The following is a 25,397-nucleotide window of genomic DNA, read 5'->3' on the forward strand; positions in this document are numbered from 1 at the left end:
TTGCTTAAGAACACTCATACACTGCTGGTAGGACTGCAAACTAGTGCAACTTCTATGGAAAGTAGTCTCGAGATACCTAAAAGAACTAAAAGTAGAACTACCATTTGATCCAGCAATCTCATTACTGGGTATTTACCCAAAGGGAAAAAAAGACATACTATAAAAAAGACACCTGCTCTCGAATGTTTATAGCAGCACAATTCACAATTGCAAATATGTGGAAACAACCCAAGTGCCCATTAAATCATGAGTGGATTAATAAAATACGGTATATGTATACCATGGAGTACTACTCAGCCATAAGAAATATAGGTGAACTAATTAATACCTCTTATATTAACCTGGATGGAACTGGAGATCATTCTAAGTAAAGTGTCACAAGAATGTAAAAACAAACAGCACATGTACTCACCATTAAACTGAAACTAATCAATAAACACTTATCTGCACATATGGAAGTAACGTTCATCAGAAATTAAGGTGGGTCAAGGTGGGGATGGGTAAATTCATACCTAATGGGTGCAATGCAGGCTATCCAGGGGATGGGCACACTTGTGACTTTGACTCAAATGATACAAGGGCAATTTATAACCAAAACATTTATATCCCCATAATATTGTGAAATAAAAAATAAATTATAAAACAAAATAACATGAATTTTTGACTTATCCATGGTTTCACAAAAATTGCTCTAAAAAAAGATTTTTGAAAGATAATCACAAGCCAAAACATGTGTTTGAAAGAATGAGGATGTACCTTCGCAATAAAAAAAAAAAAAAAACACGAAGTGTCAAAGTGAAATGTCAAAGATATCGACCGTCAAACTTAGTACTTAAGGAAATCAGACATTCCATACTTAATAACTTAATACAATATTATTCTGAATTATAGTATTTACTATTTTTATCTCTTCTTTTATATTTTAATAAACCACTTTCAATTCACTGATCATTTTGTTTGTTAAACTGGGGATATATTAATAACATAAAGAGATAATAAAAATTATAAATGTAAATAATACTTAAACATAAAAAACCATATCCTAGACAGATTGTCATGCTATTAACTTAATGTTAGCCTATAGAAACATATCTAATGCATGTTTTTATAGCACATGTGAAACCTTTAAGAACATAATGATTATTAAGAATATTATAAAGCAGCATTGTCAATAGTTAAGATCATGGGCTTTGGAGCCAGATGGCCTCAGGCTCTGCCACTTACTACCTGTTGACCTTGGGCAAGCAACTTAAACTCCCTGTGTCTTGGTTTCTCACCATAAAATAGGGATAAATACTAGCATCTAAACAATAGGGTTGTCTAAGGATTGATGTGAAGACTGAATCGATTAACATATGTATTAGAATGGTGCTCAACACAGAGCTAAAAAAAAAAATGGTTAGCTTTATATCTATAATATCTATAATGGGGTTTCTGTGGAAACTGTAAAACTCATTTCACACTTTGAACTTGTGAACCTTATGTTAGCCACCACAAAACACCACTGGTCTTAGACCCCACTGGTAAATGTCATCCCCACCATGACACATTTAGCTATTTACTCACCAGTGCTTGGCAAACAGGTTTCCAAAATAATTGACGATGTGCTTTTGGATACTTTGTTGCTAACAACACACTGTATTTTTTGTGAACGATCACTTTCCATATCAAAATACATTTCAGGTCCTGAGTTATTTTTACATTGTTCTGAAGGGCAATCCCATGCATACGTTAGAAGGTCTGGATGGCTGTCATAATGCTCCACGGTCTCACATTGGACCATAATGTTTTGACCAGTCAATGAACAAGTTAGTGTAAGAGGTGGAATAGGCTCTGGAAAAAAAAGTGTGATATTTAGTAAAGAGTAATATTCAGAGTCACAATCTACAAATTTATGAAGAGCTCCCAACTTCCTTATGAGCTCGGAAAGATGAGCAGACCCCCTCCTTGAGCACCAAGGGGTGCAAATCCTCTCTTCTGCTAGATCAGATCTACCTGTTCAACTGCAACAGAATACATTTGGGCCCCAAGCCCTTTATCCTCAGTTCTGAAATTTAAAAAGGCTCTGAAAGCCAAAAGATTTTTCTCAAGTTGGTACCAAAATCATTTATCTGCAAGTTTTGGTCTGAATTTAACACAAGGATTTATAAACCTTATTTTTTTCTCACTTACCTCAAATATTCATAATCATTTTTGTTTCACCACAAAAATATTCCTGTGCTTGACCATGGGGTGCTCCCTATAACTAGGCGAGGTGTTTAATATGCAGAGAGAAAATACCTAGTATTACCTTTCCAAAATGTAAAATAATAATTAATCATAATAATTCCAAAACATATCTGACCCAAGGGGTTTTCTAAAGGTTCTGTGGAGCTACACAGAGCCTTGCAGGCCCTGCCTGTTGGTTGGGCCAGCTTGCTGGCAGAGTGAGGTGGAGCATGAGTCACAGGCCTGCCAGTCCAGAGGCCTCAACTCCCAGCCTTCCTCTAGGAAGCACCTCCTACTGGCCAGGGGTGCCTGGACCTGAAGGGTGGGTTAAGATACTCACATGTCACATTATGCCATTATTGTCCCCCCAAACCTCAGTGCTAATTAGTTTTTACTATTATTCATTTGTTCATTCATATGCTTTCTTATATCTTAATCTTCCTTCAGCAATTAATCACAAGAGACTTGAAAAAAACATGTGAAAATATATTTTATTATACATCAATGGTCATGGTATATCACTTGGACAATAAAGTCTCAAACATCTACTAAAAAGGGTATTAAGGTAAATTAAGGTTCACCAAGATAATGAAATACTAAGCTGTCATTTAAAATGATGCTTTCTGGATGGGTATATACAACCACAACGAGTAAGATGTGCAACATTTGGGGGATGGACATGCTTGAAGCTCTTACACGAGGGGGGAGGGGGCATGGGCAATATATGTAACCTTAACACTTGTACCCCCATAATATGCTAAAATAAAATAAAAAATAAATAAATAAAAATAAGATAAAATGATGCTTTCTAAGACAAAGGAATGTTTAAACTCTAATTAATAATCTAAAAAATAAAAGTGTTTAATCTTACCCCCATCTCATCCTTCTCCTGAATTCTTTCTCAGTTAAATAATATACCCAGCCTGCCTCGTCAGAGACCAGAGGTCACAGCTTGCCTAGTTAGAGACGAGACTTCCCTTTTTACTTGGTGCTTCCTCAATTTTTAAGTTTAATCTAACTCACGTAACTCCTTACATGCTGCCTTAAGGTTTTCTTTAGCAGAAATAACTTTTAATCGTGTTTTAAGCATGATTAAATTCTCCAAATTAAATCTTAGGTGACAATCCCATCAAATGGATAAGGAGCTGCACTAGCTGACTCAAAAAGCCCAGGGCCCTGCTCCCCCAGCTTCCTGTGGTCCATATCACCTACCCTTCCCCTACAGCAGCCCCTGGGGGATTTCTAAGGAACCCTTGTGTCCCCAGAGGAGAACAGAAATGCCTGTTCTCAGTACTGCAGGTACCTAACAGCTGCCTCTGCAACTAGTCTGGGCATTTCTCATGGGCAGAAAACCCAACTCTCTACTTCCTTAGAAATGTTCCTTTGAAGCATTTCTCAGATTTCAATGTGCCTAAGAACCACTGAGGGTGCATGTTAAAAATACAGTTTCCTGCTGGGCGCAGCGGCTCACGCCTGTAATCCTAGCACACTCTGGGAGGCCGAGGTGGGCGGATCACTCAAGGTCAGGAGTTCAAAACCAGCCTGAGCAAGAGTGAGACCCTGTCTCTACTAAAAAAAAAAAAAAAAAAAATAGAAACAAATTAATTGGCCAACTAGAAATACATAGAAAAAAAATTAGCCAGGCACGGTGGCGCATGCCTGTAGTCCCAGCTACTCGGGAGGCTGAGGCAGTAGGATTGCTTGAGTTCAGGAGTTTGAGGTTGCTGTGAGCTAGGCTGACGCCATGGCACTCTAGCCTGGGCAACAAAGTGAAACTCTGTCTAAAAAAAAAATATATATATATATATAGTTTCCTGGATCCCATTATGTGGTTGGCCCATTTTTCCCATTACAGATTATATTATAACTTGTTCAGCTAGTTCAGCCACTGTCTAGTCTTTCATCCAATCCTTTCTGAGCTGAACAGAGGCATATATATCATGAGCCCCCAGACTGTGAATCGCTGGAGGGCAAAGACCAGGTATTATTCACCTTTCAACCACAGCACCTGATACAATAGAAGGCACACAGATGGCTCCTCACAAGTATCGCTGGCTGGCTGGAGAGACAGATGGACAGAAGGACAAATTCAGAGAGACAGCCTTCAGATTACTTTCTTCATTTTATAAAATGTAAAGTCTTCAACCAGCTCACTTCCAAAAAGGAATGATACGGTCTTTAGCATCTTCTCAGAAGCCTGGGTCCATATCCCAGCTCCATTACTAAGAGCCGCTTGACACCCCATGTCTAGGTTTCCTCCTCTCTACAGGGGGGAGACAAATAGTACTTACCCCATCACACTGTGATGAGGGTTAAACGAGTTGATACACGTAATAATTCATATGTGAATTAACATGTAGTGCCTGCACAGAGTAAGTGCTTAACAGATGCTAGCTACAACAGAGCACAAAGCTGGTGGCCATGAGTAATCAGCTCCAGGAGGCCAAGGCTCTCCAGGAGCATGTGTGACACGATGAGAAGAGTCACTGACCAGGAGACGAGATGTTTGAGCTTTGCCCTTGGCTTGCTGTGTGACCTTGGGCCACCGTTCTTCTAGGAGCTAAAAGACTTAGGAAATCATCCAGTCCAGGCCTCTCATTCTACAAACGGAGAAACCCACTCCTAACTGCTCTCATTGTCATCTGTAAAAGGGAATGCTTTATCAGGTTATTGCAAAGGCCAAACAGAATGTGAGAGTTATTTGCGGGGAAACGTGTGGACATGCTAGTACTAGTATTATCTTCTGTGTTACTGGGACTCCCTTAACTATACAGAAGCCCTATCTGACTGTCTCATAGACTGCTGTCACCAGAGGGAGAACCCAAAAGTGCCTATCTGACTCGCCTAAAAGTGTGAGAGCCTTTCTGCAGCATTTAGATCAGAGTTTCTGCACCTCAGATCTTTTCCTTTTATAAATCTTCCATATTTTCTCACTGCCCGTGGGACTTAACCACATCGCTATCTAACATATATTAATTATATCTGTACCTTAAGCACAGTGCCTACTTCATTCCTAAGATAATTAATCAATTTATAATTAATGAATTTAGCTCAATGCTGTGTAAGAATGAGAATTTCTTACACATATCTGATGACATGTTATAGAAATATGTGTATACTTCCATTAACTTTAAAAAAGGTCACATACCAATCCAGACCATTTAAGGACAGAGCAGTCAATTCTGCTTAGAGGAAAATCATCATCTTCAATGTGATAAAGGTTTATAAGGGGAGGAGAAAGAACTAATAAACATGAATGGTGGAAATTCCAAGGGGACTTCGGGGCTAAGAAAGGCAGATCTCAACTTATACACAGAAGGAAGTGGATGCCCTGAATTTAGGAGGTGCCAGAAAATCCCCCTGTCAAAAATATACTTGCTGAAAGTCTCCTATTAGGTCTGGTGTCTCCGGAAGATTAACAAGTTACTTAAACATGTATTAACATAACCTCCAGGAAGTGTGACTTCCTCATTTCTTAAAAGAAGAAGAAAAAAAAAAAAGTATGACGAATTCTTTTACCATTGAGGTGTGAAACCTAGAGTCATCTTATGCCAAACGCTAAATCTTGTTGCCTCTTTCTTGGCTGTATCTTTTGATTCTTTCCTTTCCAAACATCTCCTACTAAGCCTTCTGTCTACCTGGATGATCACAGTAGCTTCTAACCTGGCATTGTCTTTCTCTTATCTATCATAAATACCCACCATCAGATTAATCTTACAAAAATATATTTCATTAAGCCACTTCCCTGCTCCAGTTTCAGATACACTGGCTCCCCACTGCCACAGGCTAAAGCCCAGACTCTCAACCAGGACTTTAAGTCCCACATGCGGCACTGTCAATATCACTGCCTCCAGATCAAAACCCCTGTCCCCTGCAATTCACTCCTCTGCGGGCCTTCACTAAGCTCCCTGTTGGTCTGATTACCCAAATCGTGCGCCTTGGTTGTGTTACTATAGCATTTTAAAAATTAAATTGTTTTAAAACATTTCATCAAGTTTAAAAAGAGAAACTTATTCAAATGTTTTGAACATAGTTTTATAAACTCTACAAAAAGGCTCTTAAAATGCATTCTATTTTTATCTAAATTCTAAATCAATCTTTTTGTTTGTTGGCCCTATAAACTGCCAGATCCCTGACTTCCATGTTTCAAAGATTCTACTTCCTCAAAGGGATCTATTGGTTCTTCTAACAGGATGCCTTGACATTTTAACAAGCTTCACTTGTCTGAATGAAGTTCACTGGGGCCAGATCTCAAACAGCTTTGCCGGCCACTGTAAAGATTTTTAGCTGTAACTTGGGGTGAGCTGGAGCCACTAGAAAGTTCTACACAGGTGAGTGACAAGATCTGACTTCTGTTTAAAAAGGATCACTCTGGTAGAAACAACAAAATTTCCCAGTGGAGTGAATGTGGTGTGCAAGACAAATAAAGGTGTCCAGGATGACCTCAAGGTTTTAGCATGATTAACTAGAAAAATAGAGCTGCATTACCCAAGGGGGAAAGGTGTGGGGAGGAGCAGGTTTTAAGGGAAGATAATGAGCTTAGTTCTGGACAGGTGACATTTTAAAGGCCAAATAGATATCTGAGTGGAGATACAGAGTCGGCAGTCAGGTGTACACATGAGCAGCTCAGTGAGGGTCCAGGCTCAAGCGGTAAACCTGTGCATTCAGTGTCGCCATGACATTCACAGCCCTGACATGGGCTGAGCTCGCCCGCTGGCTGTGAGTGTAGGCAGACAAGGGGAGAAGCCTGAGGCTGAAGCCTTTAAGTGTTCAAGGGTAAAAGGTTGGGGAAATGAGGGAACCAGCAAAGGAAACTTTGAAAAGGAATATAGTCCATAAGTTAGGAAAAAAAAAACCTGAATAGGGAGGTATCCTGGAAGTGCTTCAAGGAGGGAGTGATCAGCTGGGTCAAAAACTGCCACGATGGCAAGAAAGATGTGGACTGAGAATGGGCCACTGGCTTCATTAACAAGAAGGTCAAGAGATTTGGCCTAGTAGTGGGAATGAAAGCCTACTGTGAGTGGGTAAAAAGTGACTAAGAGAAGAGGGGCCAGAACAGGTGAATGCGGACTTCTTCATGGAGATTTTCTGTAAAGTGAAGACAGAAGCAGGGACAGATTGCTGGAGGGGAGAGGGCTCCTGAGAGGGTTCAGATGACAACATATTTATGTGCTGTGAAAATGAACCACTAAGTCCTGGGGGAAATCACTGCAAGGAGAGAGTAGGCAGAATCACTAGAGTGATAAGGAGGTGGGATCCGGGGCACGCGTGGAAGGTTTGGCCTCAGGTGAGAACTTAGGAAGTTCCTTCACTGTATCAGGAAAGAAAACAGGGCACACAGGTTCAGGTACAGGTAGGAGGGTGGACAGGCGGTGAGAGCTTGTGGAAATTCCCCTCTGATTGCTTCTCTTCCTTAGTAAAACAAGAAGCAGAGCCTTCAGCTGAGGAGCGAGTCTGCAAAGAAGGGAGTTGAGGTTTGAGGAGAGTAAAGATAACCACCAGGAGAGTGGGCGAGTGGACAGGCTAGGGAATAGCTGGTTTAGTGGAGGTGAGTGATTAGAAACTAAAAGTGCAGGATTCTGCAGGGTGATGTGTTTTTTCTGCACAGGTGAGTGACAAGATCTGACTTCTGTTTAAAAAGGATCACTCTGGTAGAAACAACAAAATTTTCCAGTGGAGTGAATAGGCAAAGAATAGGCAGATAGCACAGAATAGGCAAAGTACTGGATTTAACCCCATTGTAATCTGTCCATGTAAGTATGACAAATAAAAAATGGAGCAACAGGCTGGGCATAGTGGCTAGCAAATGCAATCCTAGCGGTCTGTGATGCTGAGGCAGGAGGATCACTTGAGGTAATGAGTTCGAGACCAGCCTGAGCAAGTGGGAGACCACCATCTCTACAAAAAAAATAGCTGCATGTGGTGGTGCGCACCTATAGTCCCAGCTACTCAGAAGGCTGAGGCAGGAGGATCGCTTGAGGCCAGGAGTTTGAGGCTGCAGTGAGCTGTGATGATGCCACTGCACTCTAGCCTGGGTGACAGAGCGAGACTCTGTCTAAAAAACGACACTGGAGCAAGGAAAGGGTGGCTGCTGTGGATTGAGGCCAGTGAGTGACAGTGGCAATCAGCCAAGTAAGGAGGGCCGAGAGGACAGTGGGTGGGTGAAGGACTGTCAGTGTCAGCCCAGTAGAGGAAATGAGCTTCAAACACAAGAGGTGGTGGGCAGGGTGGGACCCCCAACACTGAGGGGATGACAAGTTCTCAGTTATCTCAGGGCGTGGGGAGAGGACAAGATCATGACAGGAGAGGAGGCCAAGGACTGAGAGGATATTAGCAAGAACTTTCGTTTAAATGTCCAACCACCACCAGGTATGACAGCAGGAAGGTTAGAAACAGTGAAAATGAGGCAGGCATTAAAATGTGACCCAGGGGACTATAAATGACTGCAACAAGGAAGGGGCTTTGGAGATGAAGGAAGGAGAACAACCAGGAAACATCAGGGAGAAGCAGGGACAAGCCTGTACCCTGTCTCCAGTTCTAGTTTCAAAAGGGTACAGGAAGAAAAACACCAGCCACTCTAATTTACAGAGCACCATCTATCAGCAGAGCTCAAGGAGCTCGGAGCTAGTTGCAGTCACTGCACCCATTCCCAGAACATTCCTAGCAGGACAACTGGTGCTGTCTGCCCCACCTTGGCCAGATTCTCTCCTCACCCAGGGGATGACAAAGGAATTGAAAGGAGCTAGCTCCTGTAGGCCAGAAAGAGGAGAGAACCCTGCCAACACGTGACATCTCATTTATGTATTGTCTCTGAAAATAGGTGGAAATTTGCCATTTAAAACAAATCAATTTGTGCAATACTCACCAATCACAAAAAGATAGAACTTGATGGTACCAGTAAGACTTGGGGATTCCATTTCATACTCATCTTCATCTGATGATGTTAAATTGAAGATAGTGAGGTTACCGGACACAGGGTCTAAATGAACTCTATCTTTAAAAGGTGGGAAAGCTTTGAACTCAGAGTTTTCTTCCCATTCTATAACTTTATTCTTTTGTTTTTTCCACAGAATCTCTTGAAAAGGCGTGTGGCTTGCTGGATGAAAAGTTACACTGTCATTCACAGTCGCATATACTTGTTGGAAATTACAGCTGATGGAATCTAGGAGGGGGAAAAATTGGTTAGAAAAAACAACATGACTTTAGGGGCAGAAATTATTCATCAGGTGCTTTTTTTGCGAAGCTGATAAACTGCTGACAGAAAGCACAGGAAGTAAGAACATGTTTGACCACATAGAACTTACTCTGTAATAGAAAATTGGGGCCTGCATAAATCCAAGAAGGGAGGCGACATTTATGGTGCACCAGCCAAGCACAGGCACCGTGGGCCGTTTGGGAATCCGGCAGCACAGACCAGCACCCCAGGCCCTGCAGGAGTCCCCGGTGTGGAGAAGACACAGGGCACACCCACGCACACACGCACAAGGGGCCGCAGCAAGGAGAGCCCCCAGCGAAGGGCCTCCCCCTGGAAGTCATGCTGGAACTGACAGAAGACCACACAAATCACTGAAGGATGACGGGCAGTTAGCCCCCTTAGGGCCGCTGGGTGAGTGGGTGGGGAGTGGGAGGAGAGATGATCACACAGATAAAGGAAGCAGCACCTCCAAAGGAAGAGTCGAGAAAGAGCTTGGGGTGCTTGAGGAAATACAGCAATTCCTAGTGGCTAGAACCAAGAGCGCCAGGGAAGCCTGTTGGGGAGTGAGACAGCCAGGGGCCAGATCACAGTCTATGTGGGGGGGGTCCACAGGGGTTAGGTACAAGTTATGCTAAGGGTTTGGACTTATCCTAATGGCAAGAGGAAGCCACAGAAAGATTTTTAACGGAAGGCTGGCCTGACATAATTTAAGTGTCAGCAGGCTAACTCTGTCTTTAGAGTGGAGAGAGGTTGACAGGGGCAAGCATGGAGGCAGAAGAACCACAATTGAAGTCAGTGCTGTGGCAATGAAAGCTGTAGACAGGGCAGACTAGGGCAGGGTGTCGGTGGTGGGGATGCAACAGGGAACAGGCTCAGACATTTGAGAAATGAAACCAGCAGGATTCAGTGACTAGGTGTGAAAGAGGAGGACGAGGGAGGAGCTGATGGGACTGTCAGGTGTCGTTCTTGGCTGAGAGGTGTCATTATTTGAGATCAGAAGCAATGACTGGAAAGCACTTTGGGGTATGATGAAGATGAAGGACTCAGGGATTGGGTACAGTGGGTGCTGGGCCCAACCTACTCACATGAGCCAATTGTTAGCTTCTCTGCCCGACTCCATTCAGTGAAGTCTGGTTGACAGCTTAAAATCTACCATGGTGAGAGTATTTACAGCACAGAAACTAACGCTTCATATCAGAGCCTTCTCTCCCCATCCACTCCAATCCAGTTGTGAAGCATTTATTAGACCCATGAGGTTGGGATATTTTTGACACCCCAAATGGGTTTAAATGCATCTTGCTCCAAAACTTGACTTCCTTCTTAAGAGAGAACAGCAGCTGTTTAGGGCTAACATTAAGGATAAATTAAAACTTGATTGAAGTTTTTGCCTAGTACCAATTAGGGTAAATTGAAAGACCACAGGAGAAATCAAGAACATTAAATAGACCAGTTGTAGACTAACTGTGTTCAGTAATTTCAAATTAGAAGCAAATATCCTCCCATTTGTCTATCTGCAAGAATTTTTAGAACCCATCTCCCTTAATTAAGGAGGACTGCCCTCAAAAACATGCCCGTGTCTTTCCAGTGCTTTGCTGGTCATGCACTCTCTCTCCCACTCAGCAGCATAAGTGGGAAGTCAGATGGAAAGGAATAAAAGTTGAGGAGTGTAAGTCTATCCATACACAAGAGTGGAGACTCCAAAATGTCTTAAATGAAAATGAGTGAATGAGTAATAGTGAGTAGGGTGGTGGTAGACGAGAGTAGGTAAGGGATGAACTGCCACATTCTGGCAGCCTAAAGATGGCTTCCGTCTTTCCCTGGGAGAGGCAGTTTCCTGGGCTTGAGAACAACAAGAAGGAAGTGTCAGGAATGGAGCTAGCGGTGGAGAGAACCAAGGGTAGGGAAAGAGGAGACTGCAGCCCAAAAGAAATCACAGTATAGTTGACCCCTGATCAACACAAGTTTGAACTGCCTGGGTCCACTTACACACAATTTTTCCTCCACCTCTCCCTGAGTCGGCAAGGCCACCCTTCCTCCTCCTCTTCCTCCTTAGCCTACTCACTGTGAGGATGAGGAGAATGGAGAGCTTTATGATGACGATCCACTTCCACTTAACAAATAATAAGTGTATTTTCTTTTCCTTACGATTTTCTTAATAACATTTTCTTTTCTCTAGCTTACTTTATTGTTAGAATGCAGTATATGATACCTATAACATACAAAATGTGTTAATTGACTATGTATGTTGTATGTTACCGGTAAGGTCTGGTCAATAGTAGGTTATTAGTAGTTAAGTTTTGAGGGAGTCAAAAATTTATATGTGGATTTTTGACTATGCAGAGGGGCTAACTCCTGCATTGTTTAAGGGTCAACTGTAAAATTTTGAGCTAGGAGAAACTCTAAAACTTATTTAGTCACATTACCCCATTTCACTGGTGAAGTGGCAAGGCACCAAGAGAAATGGACAGTTTCACTGCAGGCTTACTCTCTGTTGCTTGTGCGTTCACGTCCTCTTGTGTTCCCCTTAACCCTCTCCACATCTCCATGCTGTAGGCGTTATTAGCCCCATTTTACAGGTGAGGCAAGTTTACGGCACCACAGGGACCAGACACACATTTTCTGGCCCTTTGGTCAGTGTCCCTTTCAGAACAGTGTGGCCTCATCCTTCAGGATGGGATTCATCCATCCATTTCTTCATTCAGGAAATACTCATTCAGCATCTATTGTATGAGAGACCCTTCCCCCTTAGAGCTGACTTTCTATCAGGGGAGGCCGGCTTCACACAATTAATTAGGTAAACACCAGCTGCAACTGTGATGAGTGCTGCTGAGTAAAAGCATCAGGTGTCAATAGGAACACACACTTAGAGAACCAACAAGGGTTGGGGAAGGCTCCCTTGAGTTCTGCAGAATGAGCAGCAGTTCCCTCTGCCAAGAAGAGTGGGGCAGAGCCCTGTCAAGACAACAACTATGAAAACCCTATGGCAGGAGCGGTAATGACGCAAGAAAATCAGTACCAGCTGGGCTGGACACACAAGCAGGGAGGGGCCAGCTCTTGCAAGTCAAAATGCTAGTCTTTGAGATAAGAAAGCCACTGAAGAGTTTTAAACAGGACAGGGACAAAATAAAATTAACTCTTTCTTGAAGAAATATATTCAAAACATAAATTATAGACACATACATATAATTTGACATGAATACAGAATGATCATATATGTATTTGTTGCAGTCTTCTTATCTGAACTTTTTTCTTTTTTGGCTTGGATGTCTTACCCTCTCTCCCAACCCCCATAACAATCTCCCATTCTATATTCCATATTAACAATTCAGAAAACATCCTTCAATATTTTTCTCCCTGCCCATATAGGCAAATAGAGACAAATATGTATCATGCATAATGCATATTTGCAGGCAAAACTCAGAGATGGTATGCGGGTTTGGTTCCAGACCGATGCAATAAAGTGAATACCAGAATTAAGTGAGTCACACAAATTTTCTGGTTTCCCAGTGCATATAAAAGTTGTTTTTACTATACCATAGTCTATTAATTGTGCAATAGCATTATGTTTAAAAAACAATGTATATACCTTAATTAGAAATACTTTATTGCTAAAATAAATGCTAACAATCATACGAGCCTTCAGCCCGTTGTAACATTTTCGCTGGTGGAGGGTCTTGCCTCAATGTTAAGGCTACTGACTGATCAGGGTGTGGGTGCTGAAGGCCGGGGTGGCTGTGGCAAGTTCTTAAAATAAGACAACACTGAAGTTTGCCACATTGGTCAACTCTTCCTTTCACAAAAGATTTCTCTGTAGCATGTGAATGCTGTTTGATAGCATTTTACCCACAGTAGAACTTCTTTCAGAATAGGACTCAGTCCTCTCAAACTCTGCTGCTGTTTTATCAACTAAGTTTATGTAATACTCTCAATCCCTTGTTGTCATTTAAACAATGTTCACAGCATCTCCACCAGTAGATTCCGTCTCAAGAAACCACTTTCTTTGCTCATCCATAAGAAGCAACTCCTCATCTGCTCAAGTTTTATCGTGAGATTATAGGAATTTGGTCCCCATTATAAGGCTTTACTTCCAACTCTAGTTCTCTTGTTATTTCCACATCTGCAGTTTCTTCCTCCACTGAAGTCCTGACCCCCTTAAAATCATCCATGAGAATTGGAATCAGCTTTCAGACTGCTGTTAATGTTGATATTTTGAACTACTCCCATGAATCACAAATGTTCTTAATAGCCTCTAGAATGGTGAAGTCTTTCCAGAAGGAAGTGACTTGGCCTAGATGCATCAGAGGAATCACTACCTATCACAGCTATAAATAAGCCTTAATGATAATATTATAATAATAATAAAATAATAACACTTGAAAATCAAAATTGCTCCTTTTATCCATGGGCTGCAGAATGGATGCTGTATTAGCAGGCATGAAAACAACATTCATCTCCTTGTACATCTCTATCAGAGCTCTTGAGTGATTAGGTGCATTGTCAGTAAGCAGTAATATAATATTTTAAAAGGAGTCTCTTTTTCTGGGCAGCAGGTCACAACAGTGGGCTTAAAATATTCAGTAAACCATGCTATAAACAGATCCAGGTTCTGTTGTTCCCTTTACAGAGCACAGGCAGAGTCGACTTAGCATAATTCTTGAGGGTCCTAGGATTTCAGAATGGTAGGTGAGCATTGGCTTCAACTTAAAGTCACCAGCTGCATCAGCCCCTATCAAGAGAGCCAGCTGTCCGTCGAAGCTTAGAAGCCAGGCATTGACTTCTCCTCTCTAGTAGGGAAGTCCTAGATAGCATCTGCTTCTATTAGAAAACCGTTTCATCTACATTGAAAATCTGTTGTTTGCCCCATAATATTCTGAAATAAAAGAAAATCTGTTGTTTAGTGTAGCCACCTTCATCAGTGATCTTATCTAGATTTTCTGGATCACTCGCTGCAGCTTCTACAACAGCACTTGCTGCTCCACCTTGCATTTTTATGTTATGGAGACAGTTTCTTTCCTTAAACCTCATGAGCCAACCTATGCTAGCTTCATACTTTTCTTCTGCAGCTTCCTCACCTCTCTCAGACTTCATAAAACTAAAGAGAGTTCGGGTCTAGCTCTGGATTAGGTTATGGCTTAAGGGAATGTTGTGGCTGGTTTGATCTTCTATCCAGACCACTAGAACTTTCTCCATATCAGCAATAAGGCTGTTTCACTTTCTTACCATTTGTGTGTTCACTGGAGTAGTACTTTTAATTCCCTTCAAGAACTTTTCCTTTGCATTCACAACTTGGCTAACTATTGGGTACAAGAGGCCTAGCTTTTGGCTTATCTTGGCTTTCGAAGCACCTTACCCACTGAGCTTAATCATTTCTACTTTTTGATTTAAAGTAAAAAACGTGTGACTCTTCCTTTCACTTGAGCATTTAGAGGCCACTGTAGAGTTGGTCTAATTTCAATATTGTTGTGTCTCAAGGAATAGGGAGGCCAGAGGAGGAGAGAGATGGAAAAACAGCCAGTTGGTGCAACAGTCAGAACACATACAACATTTATTGATTAAGTACACCATCTCACATGGGCATAATTTGTGGTACCCCAAAATAATTGCAACAGTAACATCAAAGATCACTGACCACAAGTCATCATAACATATATAATAATGAAAAAGTTTGAAATATTGAGAGAATTACTAAAATGTAATACAGAGACACCATGTGTGCACATGTTGTTGAGAAAACGGTGCCAACAGACCTACTCGAGACAGGGTTGCCACAAACTTTCAATTTGTAAAAAGCATATCTGTGAAGCACATAAAGTGAATCATGATAAAATGAGGTATGCCTGAGGGATTTGCCCTTGTTTAATAAAAATAGTCTTACACACACTTTCTGTACCCTGCCTTTCTCATCAATATCTCATCGAAGTCCCACCAAGTCAACTTGTAGAACTATACTTTATTCGTTTTAATGACTACATAATATTCCAGAGCATGAGTGAACCATAATTAATCTGCCACCCACCACTGATGAACATCACTTTTGTGCCTCGCTTTGTGTATTTCAGTAACCCTGCAGTAACTATCCTTGCGTATGTGTCCTGGTATGTTTGTGGTTTACTATTCATGAGAGAGTGTCCCAGGAGTGGAGCTGGGAGTTGCTAAATCAAAGGGTAAATAGATTTTTTATTTTAATAGAAGTTGCCACAATGCTTACAAAAAAGACTTTTGCAATTTACATTTCCACCAATAATGCCTGAGTTGCCTTGTAGTACTGCCAGCAGTGGGTGATTTTTTTTGTACATTTAACTACTGGATGTAAAGTGACATTTCATTGTTATTTGAATTTGTATTTCCCTGACCTTTAGGAATTTAAATTTTTCTTCTATTTGTTGATGATTTGGATTCCCTTTCCTGAGAACTCTCTTTTCATATCTTTTGCCATTTTATTTCTATCAGGTTGCTTGTCTTTTTATTGTCAAAGTTTAAAAGCTCTTCATATGTTATAAATGTTTTTCTTATCTGTATTATAATTTTTTTCACATCCAGCCTTTGCCTATTGACTTTATTAAATGGATATCTTCCACACAAAGGTTCTAAATTTTTATATTTTTAAATGGCTATCTTCTGGCTGTGGTGTAGAAGACAGATGGGAGGGAGGGGTACGACTAGACAGCAAGAGACCTGTCAGGAGGCAACTTCAGTGGCCCAGGCAGAAAACAACAGCAGCCTTGTCAAGAGGAAGCCTGGTGCTAGGGAAAGCAGTTCAAGATATATCTGGGCCAGGCACGGTGGTACGTGCTTGTAACATCAGCACTTTGGGAGGCCAAGATGAGAGGATTGCTTGAGGCCAGGAGTTCAAGACCCCCCTGGGCAACACAGCAAGACCTTGTCTCTAAAAAAAAAAAATTAAAAATTAGCCAGGCATGGTAGTGTATGCCTGTAGTCTGAGCTGCTCAAGAGGCTGAGTCCAAAGTTTAAGGTTGCAATGAGCTGTGATCACGCCACTGCACTCCAGCCTGGGCAACAGAGTGAGACCTCATCTAATTGATTATTCAATAACATTTGGGAGATAGAATTGGCAGGACTAGATGACAGCTATCAGGGGCACAAAAAAAGGGGGGGGGGAGGTGCCAGGATGACTTAGTGCTTTGGCTTTCCTCTATGTGGGCTGTGGGGACAGAACACAGCAGGAAGAAAGGTCTGGGCTGGAAACACACACTTTCAGTTTGGGACACTGTACATGTGAGAGGCCTGCAAGACATCCAAGCAAAGATGTCAGGTGGCTGCTGAGTACACAGGTGTAGGGCTCACAGGAAGGGATACAGATTTGGGAATCATTGCATTTGTAATGTCTTGAATGGAGGCCATGAGAACCATCTCCTAGAGAGAGTGTATGAAGTGAGAAAAGGCTGCCTCGAACTATGCTTTAAAGGTTGGCTGGAGGGGAGCATACTGGCAAACGAGACTGAGAGTGGCATGGGAAGTAGAAAGAAGGCCAGAAGGGGATGACATCATAACTCTAAGAAAAGAGACAACACATGGAGATTCCATTCAATAAAAGGCACTAACAATATTACTCAGATGATGGGAAAAAAATTGGAAGAAAATTCAAATGTAAGCGGGATTAAACACACACACACACATACACACACACACACACACACACACACACACACACACACCATATATAATGTATTTTTGCTTATGTTCTCAAAGAGCCTGAAAGGAAATATACCAGAATGTAAACTGTGGTTTCACTGGATGGTGGGACCTGGGTAATATTAATTCAGGACATAAAGAATAAAGCAGACAATAGTACAACCTACATTAAAATATATGCATAATGATATTTTAAAATTATTAGAGTAGTAAAAAAATAATCTAGTGTAATAATTAAATAATTTAGTATTATGCCATAGATTACTATGTGGCTATTTTTAAAAATAAAAAAAGAATCTCATTCTTTTCATGTGGCCAGAAAAGTGAAAAAAAAATAAAATAAAAGGGAAAATGTAAAATATTAAAAGCAAAAAAATAAAGTAAAAAATAAAAAAAGAATAGACTTACTCTGGTTTTACTATTCAAAATTTTGAAAATTCCTTAATATTGAAAACAAAAAGGTCACAGAATAATATGTACCAAATATTCCTCTTTAAAAATTATAAAGAGACATGAATATATATATATATATGTGTGTACATACATTCCTGACCCCTCTTTTTTTAAGGCTGAAAAGAGACACCCTGAACTACTAACAGCAATTACTTTAAAAAACTGAGACTGAGGTCAGTGTGAGATTTCTATTTATTACTTATTATTTATCACTTTATACATGTCACATTTGACAAATATGTTATATTTAAAACAAATTTCATATTACTATTGTAATATAAATGTTATATAAAGTTTTATTTATTTATTTTCCAGACAGAGTCTCCCTCTGTTGCCTGGGCTCGAGTGCCATGACGTCAGCCTAGCTCACAGCAACCTCAAACTCCTGGGCTGAAGCAATCCTCCTGCCTCAGCCTCCCGAGTAGCCAGGACTATAGGCATGCGCCACCATGCCTGGCTCACTTTTTCTATATATTTTTAGTTGTCCAGCTAATTTCCTTCTATTTTTAGTAGAGATGGGGTCTCTCTCTTGCTCAGGCTGGTCTTGAACTCCTGAGGTCAAGATATCCTCCCACCTCGGCCTCCCAGAGTGCTAGGATTATAGGCGTGAGCCACCTCGCCTGGCCTATAAAATTTAAAAAGTAGAATTATTCAACCAAGAGGGGCAATTGTTAAGAATTGTCTCTAAAGCTAATACTTGCCTCTACTTTTTGTGCGTGTCTATCATTTCCTTCCTACTGTAAAGTCTTTTCTGCTGCACCTCCAAGACTAGTGCTAAAGTAAAGTAGCTAAGACAATTTCCAATGAAAAAAGAAGAATAGGAGAAAGGGCAGTGAGTTTTTTCCCCAAAGGTCACAAACCATGAATGAATAAAGGAATGAATGAATGCACAAAGAGCAGCAAAGCAAAGCTGCTTTGCTGACAACAGTGAGGGGTCAGCAAAGGGACCGTAGGGATGCTAACTAACCATGCCAGGGTGCAGAATGGGAGGTCCCCAGATTTTGAAGCCGGATAGGCCCAGTATGAACTCCCAAAGGCCTCTCCACACCAGGCCTCCTCAGCTGTAAGTGAGAAATCATAACGTCTACCACAAAAGGTTGTTCTGAGGTCTGAATAAGGTTGAGAGTCTTTACACACTGGCTGACATGGAAAAGGCTTTCAACAGGGTTTTCTCTCTTTTCTTTTCAGTAAGTCAGGTCAACATTAAGATATTCACTGTGGCTGCATTCACTAGGTGAGAACTGGGCATAGAATAAGTTTTGCTATTTAAAAGTAAAGAGAGATGGAGGGGAGAAAACATTTTATTGGTGTTTCCCTTAACAGATTTTCCATGCTAGCCAGATTTTTTTTTTTAACTATAAGAGGTTTGTTTTGAAGAATCTTGAGTATTTTTTCTTAAACCAAATATATGAAGGTACCTAATACCTAATCAGTCCTATATGTACAGAGTGATCATATACCTAAAACAGCTCTAATTTCAAATGTTCTGTTGTGGTGTCTTCACAAAACACCATCAACACCTCAAATTTGATAGTTCTTGTATGGCTTAAAGTTGTAAGTGGAACCCAAATTTTTTGCAGATGAGGTATCCTAATTTTTTATTTAGAAAATATGGTCACCATAAACTACAGGGTTAATGAAAAGGAACAGGCAAATATTCCTCTGCAAATTTTTACTTGGGTCCTGAGATTTAGATTGACTCGTATTTATTTTGCTGAATCTAGTACTTGTATGGCACTATGTACCAAGCACGGTTGCAAGAGCTCTACAAACATGTATTCACTAAATGCTCTTAAAAACATACTAGCTGTTATTTCTAACCCTACTTTACAGATGAAGGAACCGAGGCACACAAATGTTAAGTGACTTACTAGTTAAGAAGTAAAACCAGATTTGAATCTAGACAATCTGACTCCAGAATATGTGCTCTGAACCATTCTTCCTTATTTGTTTTGCTATGTGGTATAACGCTATTAAAGGCAGTGACATGATATAAGATTTCTCAGGATACAATGTATAGACTGTATTGGAACAGCAGATATTGCAAATGAGAAAGTCAAATTGAGTCAAGCACGCCTCTGAAGCCTATAGGTGAGGGACCAAGCTTGGTTGTCCCCAAATATCGGCGCTGGAGAGATCCTCTGAGAATAAGAATCCAGTCCATCCCTCCGACCTCCATTTACATGAGGAAATTGAAAGGTTTGATTGAACAAGACGGTGACAAAACCAAATCTCAAAAAGGTTACAAGGGAACCCAAATGCAAATCCAAGTTTTGTGATGGTGTTATATTATTTTAAAAACAAGTTTAGAGGTTACAAAGGAAAATGAGCCAGAGATTTGTAATTAAAGACTATGAGAAACTAAGTTGAAAAGAAGGTTTAATAGTTTTCACTTTTCACGTACAATGGCAAGTAAAATGTGAGGTGTGAGAAGTGAGAGGGAAGGGGATAGCTAGAGCATGATAACTAGAGGAGGAAAAGCTAGACCAGGAAAAAGTGAAAACAAGGAGCAAACAAAGAAGTCAGAAGGAAACAAAACCACAGGAGCTACTGAGAAGCCGGTGAGAACTCTAGGTGACAGAACTCAGTGACGGTGGCAAATGAAGCATTGAGATAAAGACCAGCAATTCAACCCACAGAGGAGCCAACAGTGGGCCAGGTGTGACTCAAAAGGACGTGGTGAGGACTTCAGCATGAGTAGGCTGCTCCTGTCCATGTGAACATGTGGAAACAGGAACCTACCATTGCCAGGTCTCTAACTGTTTAAGAAATACTGAATATTCACATTTCATGCGAAAACTCCTGATTCTTAAAAGCTGGCAACTAATTCGAATCTGAACTAAGGGGGGGTGTCCCCCAGCCAGGCTAGCCCTATGAGAACAAGGACAAGGCTGTTCTTGTTCTTTGCTGCATCCCCATATGCCTGGCATATGAATGACACCCAGTAAATATCTGTTGAGTGACTTAACTAAGTTGATTTAAACACAACTTAAATGTAGTTCAAATGGTAGGGTTTCTTGACAGAAAAGACAAATCCAACAGTCCCACCTCCCCCAAACCCTGAGCTTTGTAAAACCCCAGATTGCTGTGGAACCTGGCTGAACAGCCAGGCAGGACTCAGCAGAGAGAGGTTTAACTGGAGAAAGAAGTTTAACGGGAGCTGAGAAATAAAATGGCCAGCGAACTCTCGCACACAACCAAAGCAGATTGCCTGCTGCCCCACTCTGCTTCCACCACCAAAACAAGATTGCAGGGGCTGCCAGCTCTCCCTCCCAGCTCTCCCCAACTCCACAACTGTTTCTTTGAAGATGCTCCCTTTGCCTGCTGCTTCCCCTCTCAGGTTTCAATAGGTTTTACCCACTGAGTGTTACAAGAAGAGGGACAGCCCCGACAAGCTTGCACCCTGCATGGATGCCAGCCCCTAATCAGAGTTAACGGCCCGTCTATGGTCATAGGAGACACAACTTGTTCACCGATGCCATTTCTTACAGATAAGCTAGCCACTCTTCCGAGATTTGGAGGAAAGGTTTCTCCTGAGTTTGTTCTTAGAAACAACGTGATTTTAAAATACCTCTCTCTCTCTCAAGTATCTTAAGGCTGACATTGCCTGCAGATTTTAGTAGTCAAGGTAAAAATTCATCTGACAAAAACGAGAAAAAAGTCCCCTGAAAGTTTCGGTACCAGTATATAAAAATGTTGGTATTTCCCTATGAATGTATATGACATAACGGTGACTCAGTTAAAGCCTCGTTCAGGCCCAGGGTCTCGGGGCATTTTTGTTCCCAAGTGAGCAGATGGGTGTGTCCTCCAGATATGAGCCTGCGAGCACAACCTTGCTCCTCTCACTTCTCTGCACTTCATCTTCGCATCGAAGCACACTTCCGGTGGGTGCCCACTTGCAGTCTCAGGGTCTGTGGCAACCTGGGAAGCAGAGTCTCTATCTACACACCTATACACACATCTACGGTGTCAAGGAGCAGCCCATCTCCTAAAATGTCTAGGCTAGTACTGGTATCAAACAATCTGTTCTATTAAGGCCATAGATATTCTCACATTAGCCCCAGTTTTGAGGGGAGGAAACACATCAGCAGGTATGTAGATAATAAAGGAATGAAATCTTTACTCAAGCAAGTTTAGCACAGCTTATTTCTTTAACCCAGCTCTTAGTAAATCCAATCCAAGGAGCCCTAGGCCAACTTAGCCTCAATAATAATATCTAACAGCAGCACCAGCACAAACATTTACTGAGGGCCCACTATGTGCCAAGCATGTGGGGTTTCAAGAGCTTTATATATATATTAACTCATTTAATCCTCAACTCAGCTCTGTGGTGTAGTTCTTATTATCCATTAATTCACTGGTCAAATGTTTAGAGAGCCCCTCCTGTGTGCTAAGCACTGTAGTAAGCAGTCAGGATACAGCAGTGAACAAAGCAGATGAAATCCCTGCCCTCTTGGGGTCTATGTTACAGTTGGAGAAAGAACACAATAAACAAAAAAGTGAATGTCTTTTATGTTGGGTAGTGTTAAGTGCCATTGAGAAAAATAAAGCAGAGTGTGGGGGGTGATGAGTACTAACAAGGAGAGGAGTTGGTATGGAATGCGGGGTGATCATCAGTTGGGATCTGAGCAGAGCCCAGAAAAGTAAGGAAGTGAGCCTGAGAATACCTGGGGAGGAACACCCCAAAGAGTGAGATCACAGAGGAGCAAACAGACTGAGTGAGAGAGGTTTAGCTGACCACAGTCACTAAGCAAGCCAGGGGCAGAGCTGGTGTCCAGACACGGGCAGTCAGTCCAGAGCCTGCACTGTTAGCCGTAACACCAGATGCCTCGGTTGGGGCCATCCCTCTTCTTTCCTTGCCCATGCCACCCTTAGCCAGTCCCAGTTAGTGACTTCTCTGTTGCCCTGATGGCTAAAGGCAGAGATCTACTACTGGTTTCAGCCACATCACCACAGCTTCCCTGCCTCCGTCTACTTCATACTGAAACTGCAGCCACCTGTCTCCCAACGGGTGATTAGCCCCTGGTTTCTGATGCCAGGAACTTTCCAGAACTTTCTCTCAGTTGTCTATCTGCATCCATGATGAGTTCATCCAGAATTCAGATGTTGGTTGAATCAACTTCCCTTTTGTGCTTTCCTATCTTTTATCATACTAAAATAGTTTCTTTTTTGTCTTGTTCTTACACTTAATGCTTTTCTCCTTTCCCAAGATGTTTTGCTCTTGATCTGTGCAACAATCCAAGACAGTAGCCACTGGCTACATGTGGCTAAGGAGCACATGAAGTGTGGTTAGTACAAACCGAGATGTGTCATGAATGTAAAATACAAGCCAGACTCTGAAGACTTACTATAAAAAAGAGGAATATAAGATCTCTCATTAACATTTTTATATTAACCACATGTTGAGATGAAAATATCATGGATATGCTAGGTTAACTAAAATAATAATTAAAATTAATTTCACCCATTCCATATTATATGTCTGTTTGACAGTACTTCATTAACCTGTCCTTTTCAAGACATTCACATCCCATCATGCTCAAAGGCCACATTTGCCTTTAGCTTTTCTCAGATAGGATACAGTGAGATCTGCAGCATGCTTTGTTTGGGGGAAAACGTTCTTACGAGAGCTATTTAAGCCTCTATGAGTCTTTTTAAATCTACTCTCCAAAGTCTGATTCAAGGTATTTCAGTATATTATTGATCATTTCATTAAAATTTCTTTAAAATCCCTGTTATTTTCCAGATGTTCAGTTCATAGTTGGGAAACTCTATTGCAACTATTAATTAATAATTAATGATAGCACAGCCTCATTAGTTTCTTATTAATCTGAATTTATTATTATTTTCTGAATATGTATATTAAACTTCATTTTTTCCCCTAGTTTTTAACTCTTATATGGGGAAAATGTTCAAGAAACTATAGACTAGTGAGCCCAGTAGAAATTTAGGCACTAATCTCAATAGACATTTTGGGGAATATTATGAAAAGGAAGCAAAAGTCACTAGGACCTGAAATAGGTTCATTTCCTGAGAATAAGCCTATCAAAATAGTTTGGTCCCCTTTGATGGAGTCTTGGTTGATGGAACAGATCAAGGTCACAAAGGGTAGACAGTTGAATCCTCAATTAGGAGCAGAGAACAGATACGAATTTATTTCAGTGATTCCAGATGAGAGGTCCCCTCCCTGGTGCTGGGTTCAGTTTGAGCCCCAGGGCCCCTGGGCTAAGTAAGAACTCACCAGCCAAGGCACCAGCAGCAGCTGAGAAAGGGAAGGCCAAGGGGCACAAAGGAAAGGAGTTAACAAACAAACAAAAAGAGGCAAGAAACTAAAGAAGAGGATACTGTACCTATAAAGTGACCAAAAGGCATTTTTCTTTGAGGCTAGTGGGCAGGCATTGAAAACTATCTCCAAAGAAGAACTGCTGAAATGTATTCCTGTACTTTTCTAGGGACAGTCTTGGTATCTAAGAACCACATTTCATTATGAAACCAAAACCTGTCTGAGAAAAGGGAAACGGCTGCATCCTGGTTTTACATGCAACACTGAGATGGAAGGTTGGATTTGTGACTACAGGATCTAAGATGTGCCCTCAAGTAAAAGCTTCTGGACACCCCTCAAGTAAATCTTTAAAAAGACTTCTGCACTTGAGAAGAAACAACATAAAAACCCAAAAGGCAGAAAACTTGTGCAAATAAGAACTTATGTACACAAACTTTCTGCTTTTAAACAGAGAAACTAGTACTGACCTTCAAAGTCTATTTTTACTTAAAAGTTGAGAGTGACAAAGAGGTTGATAAAAAAAAATTTCCAGATCTAGTTCCTAAAAAGAGATTCCAAAGTCTTTTTCAAAATTTCTCAAAGATGTCTATCAAAATTTAGCAAAAAACACAGTAACAAATGCAATGAGTGAAACTTGATTAGATATTTTTTTAAATACATTCTTGTGACGATTGGGGAAATTTGAATAAGAGTAGAAGTTAGATGATATTACATAATTAGTGTCAATTTTCATAGATATTATAATGTTATTAGATTATGCAGAAGTATCTAGGACTGAGTTGTGAGTGTCTAGAGAAAGTACAAGTATAGCAAAATGTTAATAATGATAAAAAAAATGCACAACCAAACTCCAACTCCGAGTTCTATGGCCAAAAGAAGTCCCTTTCCTACTCCAGATTATATTGAATACAATTTTATATGATTGGTAATTGTGATGTCCTTTATCATTTCACATTTCAACAAAATTTCATTGGACAATGTATATATGACATATGTAAGAGATGAATTGTATCAGTCTTCAAAAAGTTGCCCATCAACTCTTGGGCTGGGAATGCAACAGAGCAATTAAGAAAATGGATTTTGATTCTGACAGACCTGAGTTCAAGCCCACTCTGCCACTTATTTGCTATGTGAACTTAGACAGGGTACTTAACCTGCCTAAGCTTTGTTCTCCTCTTAAATAGTACCGACCTAATAAAATTGGTGTGACAATTAAATGAAAACAAAAATGTGATATATATCCAAAGGAAAAGAAATCATTATATCAAAAAGATACCTGCAATCATATGTTTATCACAGCACAATTCACAATTGCAAAGATATGGAATCAACCTAAGTGCCCATCAATTCATGAGTGGATAAAGAAAATGTGATACACACACACACACACACACACACACACACACACACACACACACACACCATGGAGTACTATTCAGCCATAAGAAAGAATAAAATGATATCTTTTGCAGCAATGTGGATGAAAGTAGAGACCATTATCCTAAGTGAAGTAACTCAGGAACAGAAAAATAAATGCTGCGTGTTCTCACTTATAAGTGGGAGTTAAGATATGGCTATGCAAGGACACACACACAGTGGTATAAT

The 25,397-nt window shown here is 40.9% G+C and overlaps 1 protein-coding gene across 1 annotated transcript in view; it reads right to left on the reverse strand.

Annotated features, from left to right (window-relative positions):
• The window catches only part of CD58 (CD58 molecule), a 47,475-nt gene that overhangs the window by 15,617 nt on the left and 6,461 nt on the right, over positions 1-25,397 (reverse strand). Inside the window, exons 2-3 of the mRNA XM_076000010.1 lie at positions 9,074-9,370; positions 1,567-1,833 (exon numbers count right to left, since the gene is read on the reverse strand). Of these exons, the coding sequence (XP_075856125.1) occupies positions 1,567-1,833; positions 9,074-9,370 (564 nt within the window). The remainder of the gene's footprint in view (positions 1-1,566; positions 1,834-9,073; positions 9,371-25,397) is intronic.

This window comes from Microcebus murinus, chromosome 2, assembly GCF_040939455.1.
Source record: "Microcebus murinus isolate Inina chromosome 2, M.murinus_Inina_mat1.0, whole genome shotgun sequence".
Taxonomy (NCBI): domain Eukaryota; kingdom Metazoa; phylum Chordata; class Mammalia; order Primates; family Cheirogaleidae; genus Microcebus; species Microcebus murinus.